Source organism: Schistocerca gregaria, chromosome 5 (assembly GCF_023897955.1).
Source record: "Schistocerca gregaria isolate iqSchGreg1 chromosome 5, iqSchGreg1.2, whole genome shotgun sequence".
Lineage (NCBI taxonomy): Eukaryota > Metazoa > Arthropoda > Insecta > Orthoptera > Acrididae > Schistocerca > Schistocerca gregaria.
In genome coordinates this window covers 91,701,352-91,728,300 of record NC_064924.1, presented here as the reverse complement: position 1 = coordinate 91,728,300, position 26,949 = coordinate 91,701,352, and the positions used below count along the sequence as shown (strand labels likewise).

Below are 26,949 nucleotides of genomic sequence, written 5' to 3'. Positions count from 1 at the left end.
CACTAGTCATTAGATATCGTGAGAGACCAGAATGCGGCACTTCGCGGAAGTGGTCAGGTAATTGGGTGTCATTTGTGTTATACATCTGTACACGAAATTTCCACACTCCTAAACATCGCTAGATCCACTTTTTCCGATGTGATAGTGAAGTGGAAACGTGAAGGGACACATATGGCACTAAAGTGTACAGGCCGACCTCATCTGTTGGCTGACAGAGACCACCAACAGTTGAAGACGGTCATAATGTGGAATCTAGACCATCACACAGTAATTCTAAACTGCATCTGGATCCACTGCAAGTACTATGACAGTTAGGCAGGAGGTGAGAAAATTTTGATTTTATGGTCGAGTGGCTGCTCATAAGCCACACATCACGCCAGTAAATGCCAAACAATTCTTCGCTTGGTGTAAGGAGCGTAAACATTTGACAATTCAACGGTAGAAAAACGTTGCGTGGACTGACGGATCACGGTACACAATGTGGCGATCCGATGACTGGGTATGGGTATGGGAAATGCCCAGTGATCGTCTTCTGCCAGTGTGTGTGAAGCGCCAACAGTAAAATTCGGAGGCAGTGGTGATATGGTGTGGTTGTGTTTTTCATGGAGGGGTCTTGCACCCCTTGCTGTTTTGCGTGGCACTGTCACAGCACAGGCCTACATTGTGAGCATTAATGTTTAATATTTATGTGGTTTCACTAGATAACACCAGTACAAATAAGGCACTTGAACTACTAAAACCAAAATACAACATTTATAGAAAAGCTATATATATCGAACGGAAAGGTACTGAGGGAGATATGAGTAATTCACAAAAATTTGCACTGGACCAAACTTACACTAGATGCGATGGCAGCTCGTAGCACTGTGTTCCTTTTAGTAGTTCTGGATGTTGTTCGATGTAACAAATGTAAAACTGATGCTTCCACTTTTCAAAATAGAAAATGGAGAATCCTCTTCTCGAGTTGCTTGTATAATATGTGAAATTCACCTTCTGCACCACGAAAAGACATTTTTTCGGACCCCGCACTGTCTTTGTGCTGTTTTACACTTTTGTCTCTCTTCACTCATATACAAGTTAACACTGCAAGCTGCAATCTATGTTAGGCCAATACATTCATTTTCATACAAATGCGGACTCCAGTATCCATGCACATAAGTTAGCCCGTTCTGTAAATGCTCTGCCTGCATAAAACCATTTTAATATTATCTCCCGAAGATCACAGTTCTCGCGAAAACAACTGTTAAAGACAGTGAGTTGAGATCATGTGACTTGAGTGGACTTGAGGGTCTTGACGTGATGGACAGTGTGAATACACCTTGAAGTGACGGTGCCGTGACGTGACGGATAGTATGAACTGGCCTGCTGATTGGACCTACGACCCCATATGCAGATTTATAGCTAAAGAAGACATAAAAATTTAAACGGAATTTTGACCATTGAACTTAACAAATAGTGGTTAACTGTCAGTTGTGTCTTTGTAATATAAGTACTATTTGAAGACATATATGAATGAAGAAGATCAAATATTAGTTTGCTAGGTGTATATGTACCAATACATTTAAGTTGTGATGGATAAAAGTTTGTATGCTAAAAGCCAATCAAATAAAATAAATAAATATAGAGAAATTTAAGGCGGATCTGTCTGCCCACATGTCTGCACACATCACATCTGCGCAGACAGATCGTTGCGTGTGTACAGAAGATTTGCAGCAACCTGAGGTGTGTGCAAACATGGAAGTTGGAGTTGGAGGTTTGAGCGAAACCTCTCAAATCTGTAGGTTCAAACCACATCTGCACATACAATTTGGAGAGTGTGGACAGGAGATCGCCGCAAATCTGGCATGAAACAGCTGTTTGCTCAGTCTAGTGTTTGTATTTGTGCACACAGGGCATTGAAATGGCTGATACTCGTCAGTGTTCTCGAGAGTTTGAACGTGAATTCATTGAAATATATAGAAGACACCCATGTTTGTGGAAGATTAAAGTGAAGAATATAGTGACCGAGACAAAAAGACAGCAGCATATAATGCTGTAATCGAAAAATTGCGGGTAGAATTTCACTCAACTTTTGTTTCGATATTACAGTTGAAAATTCCAAATCCTTGTAGCTCCTTCCTGCTGCTAGGAATCTTAATGTTACCGCCAGCCGTTCATGAGGAGAAATTGTCCTTCTCTATACAAGTATTTTTTTCTCATAATATGAGGGGTGACAAGCTTTAAAAGATACTTACTTATAAGTTTCGACATCCATCCGCAAATAATTTCAGCAGTCGTTAGGTTCGTCCTGCAACTCTCGCAGTAAATTTACGTGAGAAAACTGCTTTCGGTTTAGCAACCACTGTCTACACCATTTTGAGAGCTTTCTCTGTTTCCTGCGGTTGGACTGAATGTTTTTTGCAACACAAGTTAAGAACATAGACCACAACAGAACTTCCTCCATTTCTATATTTCAAAATAACTCCATTAAATTTTTGACGTTTACGGAGAGCGTAGTCGCTTGCCACCGATATTTCTTTACTACACATGAAGGTAATATATTTTTACCTCCATGTTTCTACACCGACAAATGGCGGGCGAGTAGTAGATTGGGGTTTGTGTCGTGTGAACACACCACATTTGCAGCGATCTTTTGCATGTACGCCGATGTCTGCGCAGACAGATCGTTGCGTGTGGACCGTCTTTTACGCCATACCGCGATCACGTGACCTGGCCGATTTTGTTGACAGTACAAAACAGAGTCTTTGCTATTGTATCCAAGGAGATTAGTTTTACATCAGTTATGTTTTTGTTTTGCGTTGTGTGTGGTGTGAGGGTGGGGAATGTAGTTGAAGTTGAGTGATTCGTGAATGTGATTTTGATGACCATGATGTGCTGTATTTCAGAAAGTCCTTCGTGCGCGTAATAATTGCCGTTCAGGCGTCGTAAACATACTTTGATTATTTAAAACGCATGAAATGGCAGCCATACTGCGTGTCAAACGCCGTTGCGACGAGGATCCCCACGAAGCTCTATTATTATCCTGCAAGAGACTGAAGCATGATGAAACTCCAGAGAGTAACTCGCATTCTTACACAGCGCTGCTTCAGTTTGCCGGCACGATTAACACACAGGTTACGTCTGTCGATGAGTTTTTCTATACCAGAGTGTTTGTAGCCCAATTGGTGGCATGTTCTTGTGTACCTTCTAATCTGTTGTCAGCGGTTCGTTAATCAAAACATGTAACGAACGTATCAACAACAAAAGTACATCAAAATGAAATTAACCGAAGAACCATAGAAACAGAATGAAAATAATCTTCATGATTTGCTGTGACAACGAGAGGGGGCCAGATTATGGAACAGTGATAGTGCACATGATTTTAAAAAATGGTTATAGTATGCAAAGCAGAGGGATGGAATCTCTACTTTCGGTTTTCTCCTGTTTTTGGTAAAATTTACATCGCAAGTTTAGAAAAATGAGCAGTATTAAATTACATAAGCACCGTTACTGTGGGAACACGCACTACATCTCAGTACACTATTTTAATACAGGTTTGTGTATTGTGTGCCATTCTGTCTTCAACATTGCCCTTACATTTATGAATATAAACGATTTTGTAAGATACCTCCCTGGGAGATATCCTCCTCATCATTCTACATGTCGCAGTTGTTTAAGGATTGTGGCAGTACTAAAATGGCACCAGGCGCCATCACATCTCTCACAAACTGCACTGGTGACAGGTCAAGTGATTATACCGTGGTCAGCATAGTTTGTTGAGACGTAATGTGTTTCCCCCAAGTACTGATGCTTGCATGGCTTGATATTACCCATCTCTACAAATTCCTAAGTGAAGATTACCCAAAATTATCAGATCATGTTGACTGTCATCAACTCCCCATTTGAGAAACATTGTGATGTAGAAAAGTTCACACATTGCCAGTGTCCTAATGGAAGAAAGAGGTAAACTACCTCCAGCATAACAAAAACAAACCCCATCCTAGATAACTACACACAAAACAAAACCAGTACTTCAGAAAGAAAAAAACCACCCACACACCATCAGTACCACCCAGCCCATTGGTCACACAACAATCCCCCCCTTGGGAAGGAGGAGGTGGGGGGAGGAAGGGTAATAATAATCTGTAACTGATAAACTCCAATTCCAAAAGCAAAAGAGAATTGAAATAAGGAAGTCAGCATCAGTAAGCAGTAAGTATTAACGCTTTTCTGCTAACAATACAAATAAATTTTCTGAGTTTGAAACTGCTGCTTCTGTCTCCCTACAAATTTCAAGCATCTGCTTTTGCTTCCACTTGATTTCCACAGCCAGGCTGCATTTCATAGAAAGTATGTACCACTGATCTCTGTTAAAATTGTTGTGATTTTTGTCCATATACCATGTGTTTAACAGTGGCTTTCTGTAAAATGTACCTTGTACTCAGTACAGTGCTCAGCAACAGCGTGAATAATTTGACCTATTTAGCTGCTGTGTGTACACATGAACACCGTACACACCAAGCACTCGGAGGGCTATTTCGTAATGGGGTATTAACATATAATGAATCTTGGAGGTAGGCTGGAACACTGGCCTCAGTCCACATCTCTGTATCAAATGGCCTAACTTGCTGCTGATTGCCACAATATGGAAGGAATGCAGCTGGCCTGGCCTCTTCCGTCAAAGCCGAGACTTTCTTTGTCATTCTCTCTGATTATGTGTCCCAAATGATGCAATTCAGATTGTAGTTCGTCATCATCAGAAATAATCTTTGCTCTGTGTACTGACATGTTAAAGACCACATTCTTGTGTACATGGTGGTGAATACTGTTGTGTTTGAGCACCAGTAAGTGTGCGTTTGGTTTCATGTACACTGAGTGACCAAGCTGTCCTTGTGCCTTCTGCTCTGGTAAGACATCCAAGAATGGTACCTTGTGGAGCCTTGGCTCATGCATTATTATATTGGGATTTGGTTACTGAGGAGGTGGCTGAGATTAGAATAATCCACTACACTTTTAACAGAGACTGAGTGTTCACTTAGCAGGGCATGTGGACGGACTTCAGATAATGACTGAAAGCAAAGATGGCTGCTTGAGGCTTAGTGGGAGGTGGGAGTGCATTGCCCAACTTTGGCCCTCTGTGGAAGGTTCCATATACTGCTGTTGTTCCTATATAAACAAAACAGTGTTCTAGCCCCAGCAGTTGGTGGTGTTTACTCATGATGACCAGGTGGAGACAGCTGTTGATAGCTTCAGTGTTTTGTTCAAAGTGACATGCTATTGTGAAATACTCATAGGACATAATCTAGATGAGCTTGCAAAATGGAAGAGCCCTCTCCCAACAACAGATATTACAGTCCTCAAGTATCTCTCTGTTGTGTGCCACTTTCGCTGCAATCCCTCATGCAAAACAAACCCATCAGCCTTTAGAAATACACTCTTCAATCACTGTAACTAAGCCTTTTGTACTACAATGTTGTCAGCTTAAAATATCGTCTGCACTTCCCTCTGAAACAACAGCTCCCATGCCCAAAGACTCAGAACATTGTTGTTTCTCCCATACTTAGGTTTCTCAAAATGAGATTCTTTTACTTCTACAACCACCTCATGCTCCTTATTGGATCCTACAGTTAATAAACTCCCTTCAAAATTAGCTTCAAAATGAAAAGTAATCTTCAGTTTTCCCCTTACTCATCCCACTACAAAAGAAACAAATTAAAAAAATAAAACCAGCATGACAAAAGTGTGATGACTTTAAAGCCACAATGTTTGTAAGCCACATGTTTCGATAACAAATGTGGCAGTTAAATGCTCCCAAATAATAACAAATTTTTGCAAAAGGCAGATTGTGGACTCCATCTCCACTCGCAACATACAAACTGATGTACTTTATGGTAGAATCCGTTCTGGAAAAGCAAGTATATCAAAGGCACTACCCATTCTCCCCAAAGGCACTGACAACTAATTTCTGAACATATGTTCCCCAAATGATATAATCCCCACCACCACCACCACACAAATCATTGTCTCCACTACCAACACCACATAAACTAAAGCTACAAGTGCCCCCATGTGAAACAAATTTTTGAATGCAGTGAGTTTTCGTGGACATTACATTGTACCTATTCTGTCCACAGCAGTACACCCAGTATCACTTATTTTACTACCTTCTGCTAGTGTAACATTAAAATATAGCATTTATTCATCATGTTTTTAGTGGTTTTCATTTTCCAGGGTTGTATGTTTGACTTTACAATTTTGTCAAAGATGAACTTTGCAATATTCTTGAATTAGGGCCTAATAGAAGTGTTTTCATTTTGACCATGATCTATTAATCCTAATTTATAGACCTATTATAGGCTTAGTCCATATCAATTCAGGCATGCTAGGAGATTATTGAATTTAGCATACATTAAAATGAAGGAGATAGTAAGGAACATTTCCCCCCACCCGAAAAAATTTCTGCTCCGAGATACAGCCCTCCAAAGATGACATTTTGCATACCATTTTCAAAATGGAAATTTTGGAAAAAAAATCTTTTTTTTATTTGAAAGATAATTGCTTAATAATTACAAATAAGTCCTCCATTTGGATGTGTCTGTCGAAGTTCCTTTACTATAGCATTCTGGACTTTTTTTTTATAATGTATGGAAAAAAAATTATTTTCAAAAATGCCAGTCATACTCATTTTTAAGCATTTTAAATGGCTCCAAAATGTATGTGAAAGGTCCAAAGAGTTAAAGGTTTCAATTTATGCAACTTCTGTACACTCTGTTTTGTACTGAAATTAGCCAGTAACTAAAAATGTGTTCCACTGCTTCAGTATTTTCGTTTGATATAGAAGATGCCTTCCTGTTGAACCAATAGGAACTGGTGCACTTACAATCTTCAAAACATTGTGAATAGGAAGTGAGCACTGATGGCATTGTTGGTGTTCTTCAGCTGGAAACCTATTTCCAGCAGCTGGTCCCTGTGGAAGCATAAAGTTCATTACAATTTTGTTTAACTCGTAACTGGTGTCTATAATCTCTGCAATCCACCAGTCACAGTCATACACTTATGCCACACACATCTCCTCTCTCAGGTTGTGAATGTGAATATTATTCTGCTGTTTCTGAGGTATTGGCTGAAGGAATGAAATTTCTTCTTTCTTGCTCTTTAAAGTGTGTGCAATATGAGTTCGCCCAACACTTTGAATCCAAAAATGTGTCTTCTGAATTCCTGTCACAGGAGTAGTTTGTTTGGACCATTCTTCTTTTTTCTGCTCACGGAATTCTTCAATTTCCTCTCTGGACAAAAGAATGAAGACTGTGGATGTGTAAGATTTCAGGACTCTCATAAAATCCTCAGATTCCGAATCACAGCTGTATTTGATATGGAAAGATTATGTTTTCTAGAATGGTGCTTCAGCAGGCCTCCTACACCATCACGAGGCCTCATTCCCGTGACCAGTAGCACTGTATAGCCAGTCAGTTGACACAAGCGACTCACTCAATTTGAATTGAGTAAGTTGCTTGTGCCAACTGACTGGTAACAATTTTTAAAATGACTTGAAGAATTTTTTGCGCATTGCTAGCAAAGCATATGCAGAGTCATGTCCTGTGTCATCACTTATAACTGCAACACTTTTGGTCTTGCTTTGTAAATATGTCACTCCTGTAAAAATTGTAACCTGGTCATTACTCCAATGATACCCTTGTACTTCTTGTGGGAGAACAACAGACCAGTTCCCAGCAAAATCACACTGAAGCACTGAACATAGTTCTTCAGCCTGTACATACCCTTTCACTTCTGCAATGTGTTGTTGTTGGAATTTCTTCAGATGCTGGTGTGTTACAGCTTTCACTGACCATTTACCAAGTTCTCAATGAAACTGTCAAAAGCAACAGTTTTCTTAATTAGTTTATTTTCCTCCCACGTCGCGTATGTAATTTCTGCAGAGTTATCTGCTACGTCTTCCAGGCCAAGTGTGTGTAAAGACAGTCGTCCCATTCCAGGGCAGTCACCACATTCTTGAAACAAACAAGTCTCTCGCTTTACGTCACAGACTACTACTGGCTTCACACGCCCAACCAAGGTGTCATATGCTCCAGTAAGTTCTTCAAAGAATCACACAAAGTTCAAAATCCACGCAGTACACCCATTAACAGACATATCTAGGTGGATGTGGAACTACACACTTAGGTCGTACTGCATAAAATTTTGATCTTCCAATATATGATGATGATGATGTGTAGTTGCTCTTATAAATTGTAATAGTTTCTTTAATACTGTGAATCATGTACCTCTGTACTTTCACAACTTTTTGAGCTTCAACTGTTATAGTGTCTTTTTTTATTGGCACTCTGTCGAGAACAGTCCCATTTATCTTCCACATATAATGACTGCACTATCTGAACTTGAGCTGATTCTACAGGATGATCATAATGTCTTCCAAAGACTCCTTTTACAGACCTAATATTTCTTGATTAGCCTACCATGCACTTTGATACTGATGGAATGTGGTTCAAATCGTTTTCTTTGAAAATTCTCTTGAATAACAGTTAAAACTTGCACCTTTTCATTATAGGATGCACAATATTGAACAGCTGAATTGTTATTTGTGAAAAAATCCTGGCAGGAGGTGCAAGAGCGCTTTGGTTCATTTTCTTCTGAAGATGGAATTTCTACTTTGAAGAGTGTGGTCAGTGTAGCTGTAGTGTATTCATCCATACCTTTAGTAATTCCTCTGCACTTTCTTGATGCATAGGAGCTTACGACTTGACTTCAATTATCACGGTTTCTTAACAGGACTAACACCTTCCTCTGTAGTTGACTGATTCAGGGTATTTGATTCTTCCTCTATTGATGCAAAGTATGCATCATCTGCACCATGAGAGGCTTCACCTTGTTCAGATACTGTCATTGTTGTTATTCTGTTAAAACATTCAGAACACAAAAAGTCGTCACTGGAAACATCTTTAGTCAGCAGAGTTCACTCGTCTGTGGCCTCAGTCAGAAGACATTCCAAACAGTCTTTTTCACAAAACACATTGCAGCTGTGTCAACTGGCAAATTCCTCACGAAAACACAGAATCACTGGATGGTCTCAGATTTCTTAGAACCCCTGCAGTAATCAAATTAGCACTGAACAACTACTATACAGAAATTTGCAATGAAGAACCACGACAAAGAAACTGACAAGAAACTACAACTAAGTATAAGAAATATCTGCAACAATGCAAGTGAAAAGAAATAACTGCAACAAAGAAAGTGATAAGAAATAACTGCAACAAAGATTATATAAATAAACATTGTTACAAAGAAATTAGTAAGAAACAACTTTTGTGCAGACATACATTATGCTTGAAAGTAAAAAAGTGATTTTTTTAAAATAAAACTTGTCCAATTTAAAAGTGGAAGTTCTTCTTTACAGAGAATATAGCATTTATGGATTGGCATTCTTGAAAAAAAAAAATCTGTAAATTATAAAAAAAATTCAAAAGGCAAAAGAACTTCAACAGATAGATCCAAATCATAAAGCAATTATTCTTTTTAAAAAAAAAAAAAAAAAAAAAAAAAAAAAAAAAAAAACTATCAAAATATTTTCCAAAAATTGCATCTTTAAAACTGGGTTCGCAGTGTCATATTTGGAGGCCTGTGTCTCGGAGCTGGAATTTTTTTGGAGAAAACAAAAAAAATTGTGTGTTTCTTACTTACTCCTGAATTTTTACGTATGTTAAATTCAATAACATCTGAGACTATGAGGGTAACTCCCCTGCCTGAAGTGATACGGATTACGCCTATAGATGTCCTTCAGTTAGTTTCAGTTTCAACTAATCCCCTTGTGCATAGTACTGTACATTATTAAACTCTAAGCTTCATCTACGTCTGTGTTATACAAATCACTGATGTTTGTGGTAGAGTGTATTTCCCATTGTACTGGTACTACATATTAGGGTTTCTGACAATGACAGTTTAAATGTCACAGTGCGAGCTGTAATTAATCTAATCTTGTCTTTGTGGTTCATATGGGAGCAATATGTAGGAGGTTGAAAAGTGTTCCCACAATATTCATGTAATACTGATTTATGAAACTTCATAAGTAAGCTGTCATGGGATGGGTGACATTTTGCCTTCAACCATCTCACAGCTTTTGTTGTTTGTATCAAAAGAAAAAATTTCAGAAAATCATGCAGTTACAAAGTGAAGGAACAGCCAGCTATTACCTTCAGGTGGTGAAATTTCGGTTCTGGCAATAGACGTATTTATAGATGAAAACATTGATCCTATCTTTTGGAATTATTAGTTTCTCTTCAGGGAGGAAAGGGAGATAGATTGTTAAAGTTTAGAACGGTGGTTTGCTAGATTCTGAATGACCTGTTGCTCCTTCCTTATCTTCAGCAATCTATCGCTGCCCCCTTCCTGAAGGAGGAACTTAATACTTCCAAAATCTTAGATTATATGTGTTTGTAGGGCAGTATTGAAAATCAGGTTTTCCAGTTTTTGACAGTACTGAAGTTCAGATTTTCTAGCTTTTGACAAGATTCTCCCTCAAATCAAAAAGCCTCTATCTCTTGTCCTGCCTTTCTTTTTATATTTTCATATCTTCTACTAGTTTTATTAGGTTTGTGTTCTACACACTTATTAAACATTCGGACACACAGGGGTTTTGTAGGAACTATTCTTTGAAGACATTTTCCCAGTATGCTGCCAGTGAACTAAAGTGTGCAACTTGTATTACCTACAACTACACTTTCACGAGAATTCCTTTTGATATCCTTACAATTTATTACATTTAGGTATTTGTATGTGTAGATTTATTCCAAATGTGAATCATTGATATTCTAGCATAGGATACATTGACAATTTTTTTTAACATTTTTTAGGGTGCACAGTTATAAATTTCTGAAGATTTGAAGTGTGTTGCCAAGCTTTCCATCATTTTGAGCTTTTATCAAGATCTGCCTAGATATTTGTATGGCTTTTTTCAAATAATACTCCATGACAATAAGGTGCATTACTTGCAAAAAGTATGTGATTACTATTAATATTGTCTGCTAGGCAATTAATAATAATATTGTCTATGTTGGTGTTGTGGTCTTCAGTCCTCAGACTGGTTTGATGCAGCTCTCCATGCTACTCTATCCTGTGCAAGCTTCTTCATCTCCCAGTACTTACTGCAACCTACATCCTTCTGAATCTGCTTAGTGTATTCATCTCTTGGTCTCCCTCTACGATTTTTCCCCTCCACACTGCCCTCCAATGCTAAATTTGTGACCCCTTGATGCCTCAAAACTTGTCCTACCAACCAGTCCCTTCTTTTTGTCAAGTTGTGCCACAAACTCCTCTTCTCCCCAGTTCTGTTCAATACCTCCTCATTAGTTATGTGATCTACCCATCTAATCTTCAGCATTCTTCTGTAGCACCACATTTCGAAAGCTTCAATTCTCTTCTTGTCCAAACTAGTTATCGTCCATGTTTCACTTCCATACATGGCTACACTCCATACAAATACTTTCAGAAATGACTTCCTGACATTTAAGTCTATACTTGATGTTAACAAATTTCTCTTCTTCAGAAACACTTTCCTTGCCATTGCCAGTCTACATTTTATATCCTCTCTACTTCAACCATCATCAGTTATTTTGCTCCCCAAATAGCAAAACTCCTGTACTACTTTAAGTGTCTCATTTCCTAATCTAATTCCCTCGGCATCACCCGATTTAATTTGACTACATTGCATTATCCTCGTTTTGCTTTTGTTGATGTTAATCTTATATCCTCCTTTCAAGACACTGTCCATTCCGTTCTACTGCTCTTCCAAGTCCTTTGCTGTCTCTGACAGAATTACAATGTCATCGGCGAACCTCAAAGTTTTTATTTCTTCTCCATGAATTTTAATACCTACTCATTTTTCTTTTGTTTCCTTTACTGCCTGCTCAATATACAAATTGAATAACATCGGGGAGAGGCTACAACCCTATCTCACTCCCTTCCCAACCACTGCTTCCCTTTCATGTCCCTCGAGTTTTATAACTGCCATCTGGTTTCTGTACAAATTGTTAATAGCCTTTCGCTCCCCGTATTTTACCCCTGCCACCTCTAGAATTTGAAAGAGAGTATTCCAGTCAACATTGTCAAAAGCTTTCTCTAAGTCTACAAATGCTAGAGACGTAGGTTTGCCTTTTCTTAATCTTTCTTCTAAGATAAGTCGTAAGGTTAGTATTGCCTCACGTGTTCCATCATTTCTGCGGAATCCAAACTGATCTTCCCCAAGGTCCGCTTCTACCAGTTTTTCCATTCGTCTGTAAAGAATTCGCATTAGTGTTTTGCAGCTGTGACTTATTAAACTGATAGTTCGGTAATTTTCCCATCTGTCAACACCTGCTTTCTTTGGGATTGGAATTATTATATTCTTCTTGAAGTCTGAGGGTATTTCGCCTGTCTCTTACATCTTCCTCACCAGATGGTAGAGTTTTGTCATGACTAGCTCTCCCAAGGCCGTCAGTAGTTCTAATGGAATGTTGTCTACTCCCGGGGTCTTGTTTCGACTCAGATCTTTCAGTGCTCTGTCAAACTCTTCCCGCAGTATTGTATCTCCCATTTCATCTTCATCTGCATCCTCTTCCATTTCCAGTACATCGCCCTTGTATAAACCTTCTATATACTCCTTCCACCTTTCCGCCTTCCCTTCTTTGCTTAGAACTGGGTTTCCATCTGAGCTCTTGATATTCATACAAGTGGTTCTCTTTTGTCCAAAGGTCTCTTTAATTTTCCTGTAGCCAGTATCTATATTACCCCTAGTGCGATAAGCCTCTACATCCTTACATTTGTCCTCTAACCATCCCTGCTTAGCCATTATGCACTTCCTGTCGATCTCATTTTTGAGACGTTTGTATTCCTTTTTGCCTGCTTCATTTACTACATTTTTATGTTTTCTCCTTTCATCAGTTAAATTCAATATTTCTTGTGTTACCCACGGATTTCTATTAGCCCTCGTCTTTTTACCTACTTTATCTTCTGCTGCCTTCACTACTTCATCCCTCAGAGCTACCCATTCTTCTTCTTCTGTATTTCTTTCCTCCATTCCTGTCAATTGTTCCCTTATGCTCTCCCTGAAACTCTCTACAACATCTGGTTCTTTCAGTTTATCCAGGTCCCATCTCCTTAAATTAGCACCTTTTTGTAGATTCTTCAGTTTTAATCTACAATTTTGTCTACTATGTCATTAATATACAACATGAGCAAGAAGAGCCCCCATACATTTCACTGGGGTTATTTGGCACTAGTATTTTCAAGTTCATTTTTTAACCTTATTGTAGTGTGTCTCCAAAACAAACATAACCTTTTCTTGCACAAAAACACTTGCGCTTACTGATAAATTCATAAATAATGTAGGAGATGATGATGTTTAGCAGTATGACATCAGAGTATGCACAAATTTGATAACAAAATGTGATGGCATGTTTACATATTAAGAACTTCTTGAATACTTCGCAGCTAGCCTTTTCAGTATGGTGAAACTGATGACAAGTAACTTCTCTGTGGAACTTCTAATGGACACACCATACACTTCATTTATCCAACATTATTTTAGTTACAAAATGATTCAAAAATTGTTGCAATTGATTTTTTCCCATCTCTGACCTCATGACAGATGAAATGGCTAATTACATACTCTTGAAATTTTAACCTGCCGACCGGAGTGGCCGAGTGGTTCTAGGCGCTACAGTTTTGAATCGTGCGACCTCTGTGGTCACAGGTTTGAATCCTGCCTCAGGCATGGATGTGTGTGATGTTCTTAGGTTAGTTAGGTTTAAGTAGTTCTAAGTTCTAGGGGACTGATGACCTCAGAAGTGCTCAGAGCCATTTGAGCCATTTGAAATTTTAACAGTGAAAAGAGCACAAAATTCTGTGCATCTGACGCAGGTTACACCTTTTGATAACCAATAGTTTCTATTTTAAGCTGTCTTAACATTATACTGTAACTTTATAGCTCACACAGCATTTTACCGCTCTTCACTAAAAGTCTTATAAAACCCTAAATTTTTTGTATCTTGAACTCATATTTTAGTTTAGTTTTGTTCTGCAAGGGGCAGTTGTGCAAAATTTCATCCAAATTGGATGTGATCAGGTGGGGACCACTGATCTACTTGGTGTGACTTCACCAGATAAGGAATTCTTTGAACCAGTTGATCAGTTTTGCAAGTAAGACTGTTAAAGACAGTGGCCGGAGGAAAAGCAAAATAAAGAAACAAAAAAATAAAAATGATTTGGTAAACTACACAGAGATTACAATACTAAGTTTCTGACATGCCTGAAATGTGAAGTTTACAGTTGGTTTGTGTTACCTATTTTGAGTAATGACAATAAAGTTTGACCTTTTTGAAATGCAAAAACCATTCAAAATTAAGTATGCAAATTGAACAAAGGAGAGATGCAGATTGAGATTCACTTGGAGAAAGTGGAAACGAATAAGTGGACCAGGAAAACAGATTGGATTGGAAGATGAAATGTCAAATCAAGGATTTTGGTCTGGAAGAGGGGTGGGGGGTGCGTGATCTGACAGAAATTTTGTATCACTGGGTCATCTCAAATTCTTAGAGTAAGCAAAGTTGTTTTCTTAACTTATTATAATACGAACTTCAATAGTGACAAAATTTTTAAAACTATGATATATGAAAGCTGTGTTGCAAAGATTTATGTGTGCGTGTGGGGGGTGGGGGGGAGGAGGGGGATGGAGATGGAGAATTAAAAAGAAACAGATGTAGTTGAGGAGGAGAGGGCTGCAGTTCCATAACCCTCTCCCACCGCCCTGAATTTTCCGCTGGTGACAAGTATCTACATGTACATGTCTCTCTGCAATTCACACCCAAGTGTTCAGCTGATATTACGTAGAATTACTTCCAGACTATTTCTCGACCATTCCGCTCTTGTATGACCCATGGGAAAAATTAACTGCTAAACAGTTGCGTGTGAGCTTTGATTTCTCTTGTTTCATTATGATGGTCATATCTCCATATGTAGGTGGGAATCAACAAAATGTTTTCGCATGCAGCATACTAAGGAGAAAGTTGATCATTGTAATTTAATCAAAACATCTTGGAATATTGAAAAATGCTTGTGTTTTAGTGATTGTAACCTCAACATACGTATCATATTCATGACACCATCTCCCCTTTTATGTGATAATCCATAATGATGTCTGCCAGCAAATATGTTTGGCAATACTCCGAAAGAGGATCGATAGGTATAGTGTAGGCATACTGTTTAGTAGATTTGTTGCATCTTTCAAGAATTCTGCCAATAAAATGCAGTCTTTAGTTCACCATCCACACATTCTCTTTGTGATGGTTGAGTTGAAGTTGTTTATAATTGTAATCCTTGGTTATTTACCTGAATTGGCAACATTTAAATTCAGTTTTTTTTTTGACTGAAATTTAATGGATTTTGTTTTGTTCTTAGTACTCATATGGAGGACATCAAACTTTTTATTGTTCAGTTTCAGATGCCAATTTTTGCACTGCACAGATATCCTGTCTAAATAATTTTACAATTTGCTGTGATCCTCTTATGATCTTACTTCGGCAGTAAATGACAGCATCATCCGCAAACAACCTAAAAATGTGGCTGTATTTTCTCCTAAATCATTTATATATGTCAAGAACAGCAGAGGGCCTATAACGCTTCAATTACACTCCTCTTTCACTAGGTGCCTTCCTATCAGTTACTACCAATTGTGTCCTTTCGGACAGGAAATCACAAACTCCGTTGGGTTCCTTAGGCACCCGCTTTGATTAGAAGCCACTGATTACCTTATGTGACCAAAGAATGAATTGTGTTTTCACAAGAACAGTATTTTCTAAATTTATGCTGATTATGTGTCGGTAGACCATTTTTTTGCAAAAGTATTTCATAACATTGGAACACAGCATACTTTCCAAAATTTTAATGCAAATTGATGTTAATGATGTAGGTATGTAATTGAGCAGATGACTTCCACTTGCTTTCTGGTGTATTTGTGTGCTCTGTGCAGTCCTTAGATATGGATTTTATGCTAAAAGGGGATCTATTTCATCAGCATATTGTGAAAGGAATGTGATAGACATACAATCGGCACAGGACGACTTGCCATCATTAAGTTTATTTGCTACTCTGAGGGTATATAATTCTAAATTACTCATATTGTGATCTGTTTTTGATTTGAATTCTGGGATATTGTGAATGAATGAAAGATGGACCAAGGAAATTGTTTGCTGGATTGCAGGAGACTAGATAAAGAGTGGAGCTGTGACCTGATGTATCTCTGAATGTCCTAGTACATATAGAAGTCAGGGAAAAGCTTTTATCAGCCATGGGTGTCAAATGACTGATGATAATAATAGGAGTAATAACAATAAACACACAGTATACAAATTTGTTTTATTTTACAATTCTCAGTAATGGGGAAGGTGCCGGTCATGGCATATTGCTAGTAACCAGTTGACCTAGAAAGATTTGGGGAAGTTATGTAGAACAGAATGGCTGATAGCACTAGCTACTACCAAAACTTTAATGATAAAGGTGTATCAGAAATCTTTGAAGCAAAATTTAGTTCCCAGAAGAAAGTGTGAAATCTCCTTCTCTCTCTCTCTCTCTCTCTCTCTCTCTCTCTCTCTCTCTCTTTCTCTTTCTCTTTCTATTGAATCAGATGGAAGCTAAACAAACCAGTTTGGAATCAAACAATGGAAAATCCAGCAGGATGAAATGTAACAATATTATGAAAAGGAAAGTCGCTACTCATCATATAGTGGAGTGCTGAGTCAGCATCTCTGCTACATTTTAGAATTAGGGTTTAATTGTAATACTTCATTTCTGACAGTGTAGTGGTACCACTAGTTTTATATACTATATACTGCTCTTTAACTATTAATTTTAATATTAAAGAATGATGAAGTAATGTTGCATTTGTGGTATAAACTTTTACTGATGTAATTTTATTACTATAAATTTAGGAAGAAAATGTGGCACAGCATATACTCAAGAAATCAAAGAAGTCCATTCCCAGGACATCAAAGAAGCATGTCACCAACATACTAGAGAAACTTCGTGCAGAAAGCAAGCAAATATCACAAGAAAACAGATTTAAGGTAATTAGTGTTTTAGGTTGTGTTTAGACTTATCTAGTACTTCACTGTTGGAATAATTTTTTGTAACTGAACAAGTAAAGCAATTTACTTCAAGCATAAATGACCAGGTGCTTCTCAGATTGATTATATTGGTGTATCTGTTCTTCTTGATGTTATACGGATGTTGATGGTAACTCCAGTAACAGTCTAGTCCCCATGCTTTCATATTAAGCTCACTATTAAACAACATTATTTAAACCAAATAATTACGATCTTATCCATCTGAAATGCTCTCTCCATTTCAGCCTTGCCACTCATTAAACATACATGGTGTCTGTCCTAAGGAGGATTGGTCAGTATTCATGGATATGACAGCAGTGACCATTTGCAGCGAAAATCTTCATGCAGCACACATGCCTTGTTTTGAATTGTTTCCGAGGCAGAACACAGTTAATGTTCATTGGTACTTATTTTCTGTGTTGTTCAATATGTTGTCCGGGTTACACATGTACAACAGCTAGTAAACATTACAATATGCATTTTACAAAGTGACTGTTGAAAACTACGTATTTTTAACACATTCACCGTTGTCAACTTCAATGCATTTGTAAACATGTTGTTCTGCTTGTGTGGGTCCCTCTACACATTCCCTAATGAAGGCAGCAGCGTCCTTGATACGACCAAACAGTTCATCTTGCATATTCACCTTTCTTTTGTACTGCTCAGATTTCATCCAACCTCATAAACAAAAATCTAATGGTGTAAGTTGTGATAATTTTGCAGACCAGTTAATTGCACTACCACCACCAATCCAGCGAGTAGGAGAAGTGCAGTTGAGAAGTTCCATTACAGCCCTGGTAAAATGTGGAAGTACATTGCAGTCTGCATGGCCAAAGAAACACCCTCAAGTTATTTAACAAGTGAATTTTCCAAAAAATGCAAGAAATTCTGTCCCATCATTTGCTCTTCTAAAATGAGTGGAACTATTAACATATGCCATATCAAACCTTGATGAAAAAACGAACTTGAAAATTAGTTTCCACTGCAGCATGTATGTTTTTCTGCGAGCATCGATGATTATTGAGAGAGTTGTTGATCCCATTCTGTGTAAATGTGGCTTCATTAGTGAACAATATTAATGCAAACAAATGCAGATTATCATTTAGCCAGTGACAAACTTCAACTCTTGTGGTGTTGTCATCAATGTGAAGATTTTGGACATGCTGTATGTGAAATTGATACAAGTTGTCCATATATAATGTTCATCATACACATGTCTGTGAGTCATTGATACATATAGGAAGTCCCTGTGTGTTAGTAGTAGGACAGCACTGCACCATTTCAGCACTATGTTGCTGTTTCTGCACAGGTTATGGAACTACACATTCAGAAGAAAAATGGGAACTTGGAAGAGTACCTGTTTCACACAATGTTCTGAGAACTTTGGTAAAACTCTATGATCAAGAATTTTATGTTTGAGAAAGCGCTGACGGTATTCTTCAACAGCAGCAGGAGTACTACCACTGCGGAAGTTGCAAACATACACCATATCTGTGTGTTCTTCGTTAGCTGCATTTTAGCCAGCACATGTACAAACAGAGCTAAGCAATGCTCCTCTATGATACACTCTCAATCCCTCACACTATTTCAGTCATGACACACCATGGACAACTGCATGTTGAGCAGGCTAGTTTAATGGCAAAAAGACGTCCTGAGCAAATATATTGAAAGGTTGATTGGGCTAGAATAAAGAGGCTGAATCGGTAAGGCACTCATGTACACACCTCTAACCCAAAAGAAAATCTAAATTAAGTGTGTTCTTCCTCAGAAACCATTTGGAATAAATGAAGTTTTTGGCTTCAAACAAGTGTTCCTGTCATGTCTCAGAATATTAACCATTCCTCCTTGGACACCCTGAAAGTCTGTACAGGTACAGATATGCCACATAAATATAAAACAAGTCTCACCATATCGCAGAGAAAAACTTCCCGCACTTTACCTCCTGATTCAAGGGATGGCGCCGCAGGCAACGCGGGATAAAAACAACATCTATGGAAGTAGAGGGCACCACATCACTACACGCCACATCGCAGTTGCTATGACATATTTCAGCCAATCAGAAGCCGTCCTTTGCATATAAAAGTGGGAGCCTCGCTAGTTCACGACAGTCAGTTTTAGCCCTGACGACGACCATGGATATAGTGGTCAAAAGCTTGGAGTTTTACCCTGAATTGACATGGCATGTACACCGAGAGATTTTTATTCAAGAAATACGTCCCGAAAGACTTCGTAGTTTTCTTTAATGTTTGACGAACAGAGTTGAAGATGAAGGAAGGCCTTCCTCAGGGTTTTTGGATTCTGGATCAGTCATTGCATTTTGTGAGAATAGTGTTATCAATTTGGAATTCAGCAACATTGGGTCTGTATAAAATATGTGTTTACTGCTTACAGCACAAATGCTTGACTGTGACTGACTTAAAAATCAGTCTCTCATTTTCTCTATTGTCTCTCACGGCCTCATTTTCCAATATATACCTTTCACCCAGAAAATGATGTGGTTTCCCTTGCTTTGGCCATAATGCATATGAGCACCAGTTTCTGGATCCCTTTCATTTCTTATCTTTGTGCCATTTATATTCTAGAAAATAACTTTATGGCTTTACCTTGACATTTTATGTAGATCGAGCCACGTCTGGAGAACTCTACCTACATCTTCTTCCATCTTCCATTATTGCTACAACTGTTTCTGAGAACACAAAAGTCTATGTAATGGAACATGCTGCCTATAAAAAATGCGGTTCATTCAGATATCAGATATCCAGATATCCAGAATTATTATGCCATATTTTTATCTGTCTGTGATGACAGTTGTCACACAAGAACTATCAGAACAAGAACCTAATTTCAGAAGGTGAAGGTTTTTGAGAAAGTTGAGGCCAAATTCTTATCTAGTCTGTGTCTCCACAGTAGCCTATCTTGTGCAAGTCTTTACACAACTGCATAACTACTGCACCCAACAAGTTTGAACCTGCTTACTGTATTAAAACCTTGGTCTCCCTCTACTATTTTTACCCCACTTCCCTCCATAACCAATTTAACTATTGTTGGATCCTTCAGAATGAGTCATATCAAACTATACTTTCTTTTTCTTCAGTTTTGGACTAGAGCTCCTTTCTCCCCAGTTTGATTCTGTACCTCTTCATTAGTCACTTGAGCTGTCCATCCAATCTTCACTATATTCAGTACCATCACATTTGAAAAGGACGTATTCTTTTCTTGTCTGTACTTTTTATCATCCGCATCGTTATAAGACTGTATTCAAGACAAATATTTTCACGAAAGATTTCAGACATAAATGTGTACAAATGAAACATGTATTCAGTTTTGTTCTTCATGCTGTGATGCGATACCTCTTGGAACAGAGTCAGGGTTGAAATGACCATTAGATTAGATATTGCATTTTTTGCCATTTTCATTTGTTGTCTTTGCAACCTGAGAACTTTCCAAACTTATGAAATCTAAATGTGTGTTTTGAGCAAGCCTAATATATGAACTGACTTACAAAATTTCCAGAAGAGAAAGTTAAAAGCTAGGATGCCTTGAACTTGGCGTGCCATGTTTTTGTGAGAGCACTGTGTTCATTCAGCTGCTACAGCCACACAGTCATCATGCAAAATTATAAGTATTTACTATAGTAAATGCTTTCTTCAAAAAATCTGTATTTTTATAGTTTGGGTATATTGGGAGAAAATTTGTAGTATATTGTGGGAGTAAAATTCATGTTTACCTTCCCCATAACTTTGTTTCCGAGTCATTATTTTTGCTGTGAAAGATCTTTTAACTGCCTTCAAGTTAACAAGGCATTAATTTTTCTGAAACCAGAATTTGCCCCCATTGTACGAAGGTTGGCACAAAAGTCATTGCAGCTATTTTTTTTCTTGCAGATACATGAGCAGGTCACATGGAAGCTATGCAAGCATAGCATGTGTTCACAACAACAGATGGCTCTGCGATTGCTAGTAGTTGCACTGAATGCACTGTGAAATCAGTTGTGTGGCAAGTGTTGTGCAAGATGGAAGTCACCTGTGTTGATCAGTGCACTTACATCAAAATAGCAGTTATCTGAGGAGTAATGCAAGAGAATGTAACAGTGAATTGCTGGAAGCCCTTGGGAATAATGCCCTCCTGTACAGTACTACAGCTTGGTGGGTAGAAAAGTTTCAGCATTGCCGTTGCTGTTGCAGTTGCCATAAATGGCGGACTTCCACTGGGTCCAGTCTGTGTAGGAGTTTGTGTAAATAATTGCAGATCCTCCTCTTCCTCTGGGGTTGGTGTTGGTGGTACCTAACTTGGAGAATTGTCCTGGCTTCAACTGAAATAGAGAAAAAGATGTTTGCTAGAAAGCTAGCAATCACTGAATCTCTTCCTTTCTGCTATCCAATCTTCTGAGGCAACGAGTATATGCCATGAGTGCAAGAAGGATGTGAATTGATGAGCCTCAGTTCCTTCTTGGTGATGAGATCATAAAGAATTCTGTGGGAGCCACTGAAATTGAATGGCATGTGAGGGAGGGAAGGTATAGGAGGACCGTCTGCACATTGCGCTTGGCTGGGAGTTTCAGCAAGCATTCTTTATCATTGCAGCCCCTTCCTGTGCGGCTGTTGCGGTAGGTGTCTCTTCTTCTTCTTCCTCTTCTTGGATCTCCTGCTGGGCAACCTTACTTTGGGAAGATGTGCAGGCATTTCCAATTCTGTGGGCCTCCACTTCGGCCTCCCGCGCTTCTGCTGGGGCCAGGGGTGTGTACACCTTCATCGCTGTGTCCACTACTGCCCCATGGTGAGGGAGTGGCAGGGACTCTTCTTGGAGGTCCTTAGCTCATTCCTCAGTTGCTGCAGATGTCAGTGGACAGCAACAAGCTCCTTCTTCGTGATGGCCTTCTTTGCTACCATTACAGCTTTGACGACCACAGTGGCGGTACTTTGCGCATCATGTAGGTCTTCTTTGTGGTGGCATGGCCTGCTCCCCCTCTTGGATTTGGGGGGGGGGGGGGGGGGGGGATAGCAATGTGTCGCTTGGTACTGCCTCTCCATGTGTGGAGTCCTCCTTCTGCTTTTTCCAGTCCTTTATGTAGCTGCAGTTGTGAGAGTTTGCAGTGTCAGCAGTGCCACAGTTCATACATGTGGCAGCAGTGCTTCTTGGTTTGTCACAGTCGCACGTATCGTGCACCTTCACACAGTTCAGGCACGCAACTGTGCCTTTGCAGGCACTGGCTAAATGCCCTATCTTCTGGCACTTGTAGCACTGATGCCCCTTCTTCTTAGTCATTCCTGATAACCTTCGTGTAGGTGAGCAAGAGGAGTGACAGGAGCAGTGAATGAAAGTTTCAACAAGATTGTATGGCAACCAGTGGTCAGCAGCTCTTGAGATGACCAGTCAGTGTGTGAACTGGCTTGTGCTGTCATCTAGCAGCTCCTGGAGGAAGGCAGACAACAGATGCTGCTGAAGTTAGAGAGGACAAGTGGCATCAAGAAACACACCATCTACAGGTTATAGCAGACAGAGCTAAAACTGCACAAAATTGAATCGCGATGGATACCACATGAACTCATGGAAGTTCATAGATGAATGGGATATGCAATATTCTTCGATTACCTAGCATGCAGGCAACAGTGTGGTGACCACTTCCTGTTGTGAATAATTCATGAATGAATATTAGGCTGTGGCCTATAAATCTGAACTCAAACCTCAGTCCTTGGAGTGACAGCATGCTGAATCACCAATTCAGCAGAAGTTCCATCTGAATCCTTTCTCCATGAAATTGATGGTGAACGTCGTGTATGGTGTCAAGGGGTCATTGTGTGCCACTTCATTCCACATGACAGAAAGTATGCATGGAGTACTACATGGACTTCCTGGTGCTACAGATATGACATGGCATTCGGGACAAAGTCTGGACCTCGTGGACAGTGCAGTTGTACTGCACATCAACACAAAACCACATTAAGGAGAGTGTGTATAGTGGCAGTTGTGTGAATCTGGTGTTGGGAAGGATTGGTGTACCTGCAGTACTCTTGTGACCTCTCACAGTGTGGCTTGATCTTATATAAAAAGTAAAGGAGCAACTATGAGGTAAGTGGTTTGTGACACAAGAGGACATTGCCAATGCTTGTGACAACGGATGACCCGAATCATACATGATGTGGCAGATGGTTACATAAACGTGAATGTTGCGGGAGAGTACTTTGAAGATCCTTAGACCCAATTTTGTCTTGTCGACTGTACGTGTGTTGTGCTGCAATTATTTTGCACCATGAAATCGGTGTCCTCCTGCACTACCATAATCTTCCCATGTTCTTCAATGTCCATACATGCAGCTCTATTCATCCTTTCATCTGTATATGTCACATTTTCCAGCTGGTCTGGTATCTGCAATAAAAACAATAGTTGCAGTGACTTTCACACCGACACATCATGCTATTTTTCTCTGCTTCATAATTCACTGTTGTGAGTTATTAATCTTTGCTATTTCTGTTTCTACTGTTTTCATTTGTCTTTCACATTTAGTCTTTTTTTTAATCATGTAATCAGTTACAAAATTTCAGAATTAAATGCTGTTTACAATTTATTTATTTTAATTCTGTGCTGTTTTATATTTTCAAATTAAACAGAATTTTTCTCTTTCCGTGTGTAGTATCCACACATCTTTTCATTTTTTTAAACTATTTTGTGTTGTATTGACAGTAGTGCTTATGTTAGGATCAAGTAAATATTATTAATTAAGATGGAAAGGAATTAATGACATTGGCTGCCTGTTGACTTTGATTTAAATCAATGGGGAAAGTTGAAAATTTGTACTGGACCAAGGTTCAAACCTGGGTCTCTTGCTTACGAGGCAGATGTGCTGACACTGTGCAATCCGCACACAGTGGTCATTGCAACTGCATGGACTCTCCTAGCAAGCCTCCAATGAGACCCAAATTCTCAGCTTATCCACACACTGCTGCTACAGTACCCCTTGCCCATTATCCTCGTTACTTGTGGCATCTCACCAATTCCCGTGAGAGTTTGAGTGTGGTGTGCATCTGCACTGAAGTGAGCATTGGCCTTCCTCGCTTCAGTTACTATATGTGGTGTCTGTTCTTCGGAACATGTCCAAAAGAACAGACACCACATATAAAGTATTATTAATTATTTTCATGTCATGTACTGTTAATTGTTGAATTCTCTGATGCTCGTGATTGAGTGCTTCTGCTGATGTCATACAGTATTTTATTTGCTGTAATGTTTAATAGTTACTTGAAAGTTCCTTTCTCTTCCATTTTAATTTTGCTATTATGTATTTAGTTACTGCTGTGGTCTTTTCTCTGAAGAGTGGTTTGATGCCCCTCTCCTTACTACTCTATCCTGTGCAACTTTCTTCTGCTCCAAATAACTGCTGTAACCTATGTCCATTTGAACCTTCTTGCTATATTCATCTCTTGGTCTCCCTTTACAGCTACTCCTCATTCCCCACATGCATAATTCCCTATGTTACCAAACTGATGACTCCTTCATGCCTTCGAATATGCCGTATCAACCAATCCCCTCTTTTAGTGAAGTTGTGACACATTTGTCTTTTTTTCCCTACTTCGATTCAGTACTTCTTCATTAATTACTTACCCTAACCATCTAATATTTAGCATCACATTTTGAAAGCTTCTGTTCTTTTCTTGTCTTATCTTAATGCCCATCTCTCACTTCTGTACAAGGCTGAACTCTAAACAAATATAGTGTTTGAAAATACAATTTATTCAACACACCATATAATAGTCAATTATGTTCCATGATTATAGACTGTAAAGAATATCTACATGTTATTCATTCATTCGAATTTCATTGATGACACAAACAATCAAAGCATCTACATTGCACGTTAAAATGTGTTAGACAACTTATGTCCACATCTCCCCCTCCCCCTCCTTCCTCCCCATGCATCAGTGATATTTGGGTATGATGCATACATGGTGCCCAACACAAGATATGACTGGAGGTTTATGCAGAGGCACAGCCTGTGGCAGTGGAACTCTGAATGCCTTTGATGTCCTCATGAAATCACACACATAAGTAGTCTCTCAGTGTTAGGTGCTGCCCCTGAACCAGAGTGTGTCCCAGCTGTAGTATAAGCAGGCTTAAGTATTTTGATAAGTGTCATAAGAGAAAAGCTACATATTTTGACATTGAATATTCTGTTGTGGCATGCCAGTACTGTAAATGGCCCATCGTATGATGATTGGAGAGGTTTTTGAATGATGTTGTATTGGATGAAAATCTCTGGACTGTCACAAAAAACAAGTGGTTGCCGGGTAGGATCTTCATTTGAAACAGCTGGACTGAGCTTACAAATCTGCAAGCACAGATCTCATGCAAATTCTGAGGCTTCAGCACTGTCATTTAATATGTCACTGAAGAATTCTCTAAACAGGCAAACACTAGTTCAGCTCTTGTTGCATTGAGATCTTCTTTGAAAGCCAATCGGAGGCCTAGTCAGACAATAGGGAGACTGTCAATCCAATGCTCTGTGGCATGGCATTTGAGCAAGGACTTTAATTGTCAATGTGGAAGCAGTTCCACAAGACCATTAGCAGCAGTGTGGAATGCACAGGTTTGAATTTGACTAATGCCAACCAATGCTGAAAGTGCTTTAAAGAAGTATTGACTCAAACTGTTTTTCCTGATCGGTGGTGATACAGAGGGGATTGCCAAAACAGGCAATCCACTCTCGAGAGGAGGTCTTAACTAAAGTTACTACTGTCACAATTTTGATTGGATAGACATCAGGCCAACAATAGAAATGGCTGACTGCTGTTTTGCAATATTGATATCTTTCTGACAATGATAAAGGTCCAATAATACTGTTGCGGTTAAGTTTAATGTTTGCTCAACAAGGTTAAAGTACTGACCAGAGCTGCAACCTGCTGAGTTATTTTGTTGCACTGGCAGACAGATGCCGTGAACTTAATGTCTTCTTCCAAAGCTGTTTCACAGAGGAAGACTGCACTGTAGTTCCTTCTCTAGATTGTCGCACAGATGACAAAATGGTAGATATCGAAATAGACGACAAAGGGATAGAGAAACAATTAAAATCGCTCAAAAGAGGAAAGGCCGCTGGACCTGATGGGGTACCAGTTCGATTTTACACAGAGTACGCGAAGGAACTTGCCCCCCTTCTTGCAGCAGTGTACCGTAGGTCTCTAGAAGAGCGAAGCGTTCCAAAGGATTGGAAAAGGGCACAGGTCATCCCCGTTTTCAAGAAGGGACATCGAACAGATTTGCAGAACTATAGACCTATATCTCTAATGTTGATCAGTTGTAGAATTTTGGAACACGTATTATGTTAGAGTATAATGACTTTTCTGGAGACTAGAAATCTACTCTGTAGGAATCAGCATGGGTTTCGAAAAAGACGGTCATGTGAAAACCAGCTCACGCTATTCGTCCACGAGACTCAGAGGGCCATAGACATGGGTTCACAGGTAGATGCCGTGTTTCTTGACTTCCGCAAGGCATTTGACACAGTTCCCCACAGTCATTTAATGAACAAAGTAAGAGCATACGGACTATCAGACCATTTGTGTGATTGGATTTAGGTGTTCCTAGATAACAGAACGCATCATGTCATTCTCAATGGAGAGAAATCTTCCGAAGTAAGAGTGATTTCAGGTGTGCCGCAGGGGAGTGTCATAGGACCATTGCTATTCACAATATACATAAATCACCTGGTGGATGATATCAGAAGTTCACTGAGGCTTTTTGCAGATGATGCTGTGGTGTATCGAGAGGTTGCAACAATGAAAAATTGTACTGAAATGCAGGAGGATCTGCAGCGAATTGATGCATGGCGCAG

General features: G+C 39.1%; 1 protein-coding gene across 1 annotated transcript in view; it reads left to right on the top strand.

Moving 5' to 3' along the window:
* The first annotated feature begins 2,776 nt into the window (after positions 1–2,776).
* Positions 2,777–26,949, top strand: part of LOC126272857 (probable RNA polymerase II nuclear localization protein SLC7A6OS) — a 58,268-nt gene continuing 34,095 nt past the window's right edge. Inside the window, exons 1-2 of the mRNA XM_049976071.1 lie at positions 2,777–3,113; positions 16,953–17,087. Of these exons, the coding sequence (XP_049832028.1) occupies positions 2,958–3,113; positions 16,953–17,087 (291 nt within the window). The 5' untranslated portion in view covers positions 2,777–2,957. The remainder of the gene's footprint in view (positions 3,114–16,952; positions 17,088–26,949) is intronic.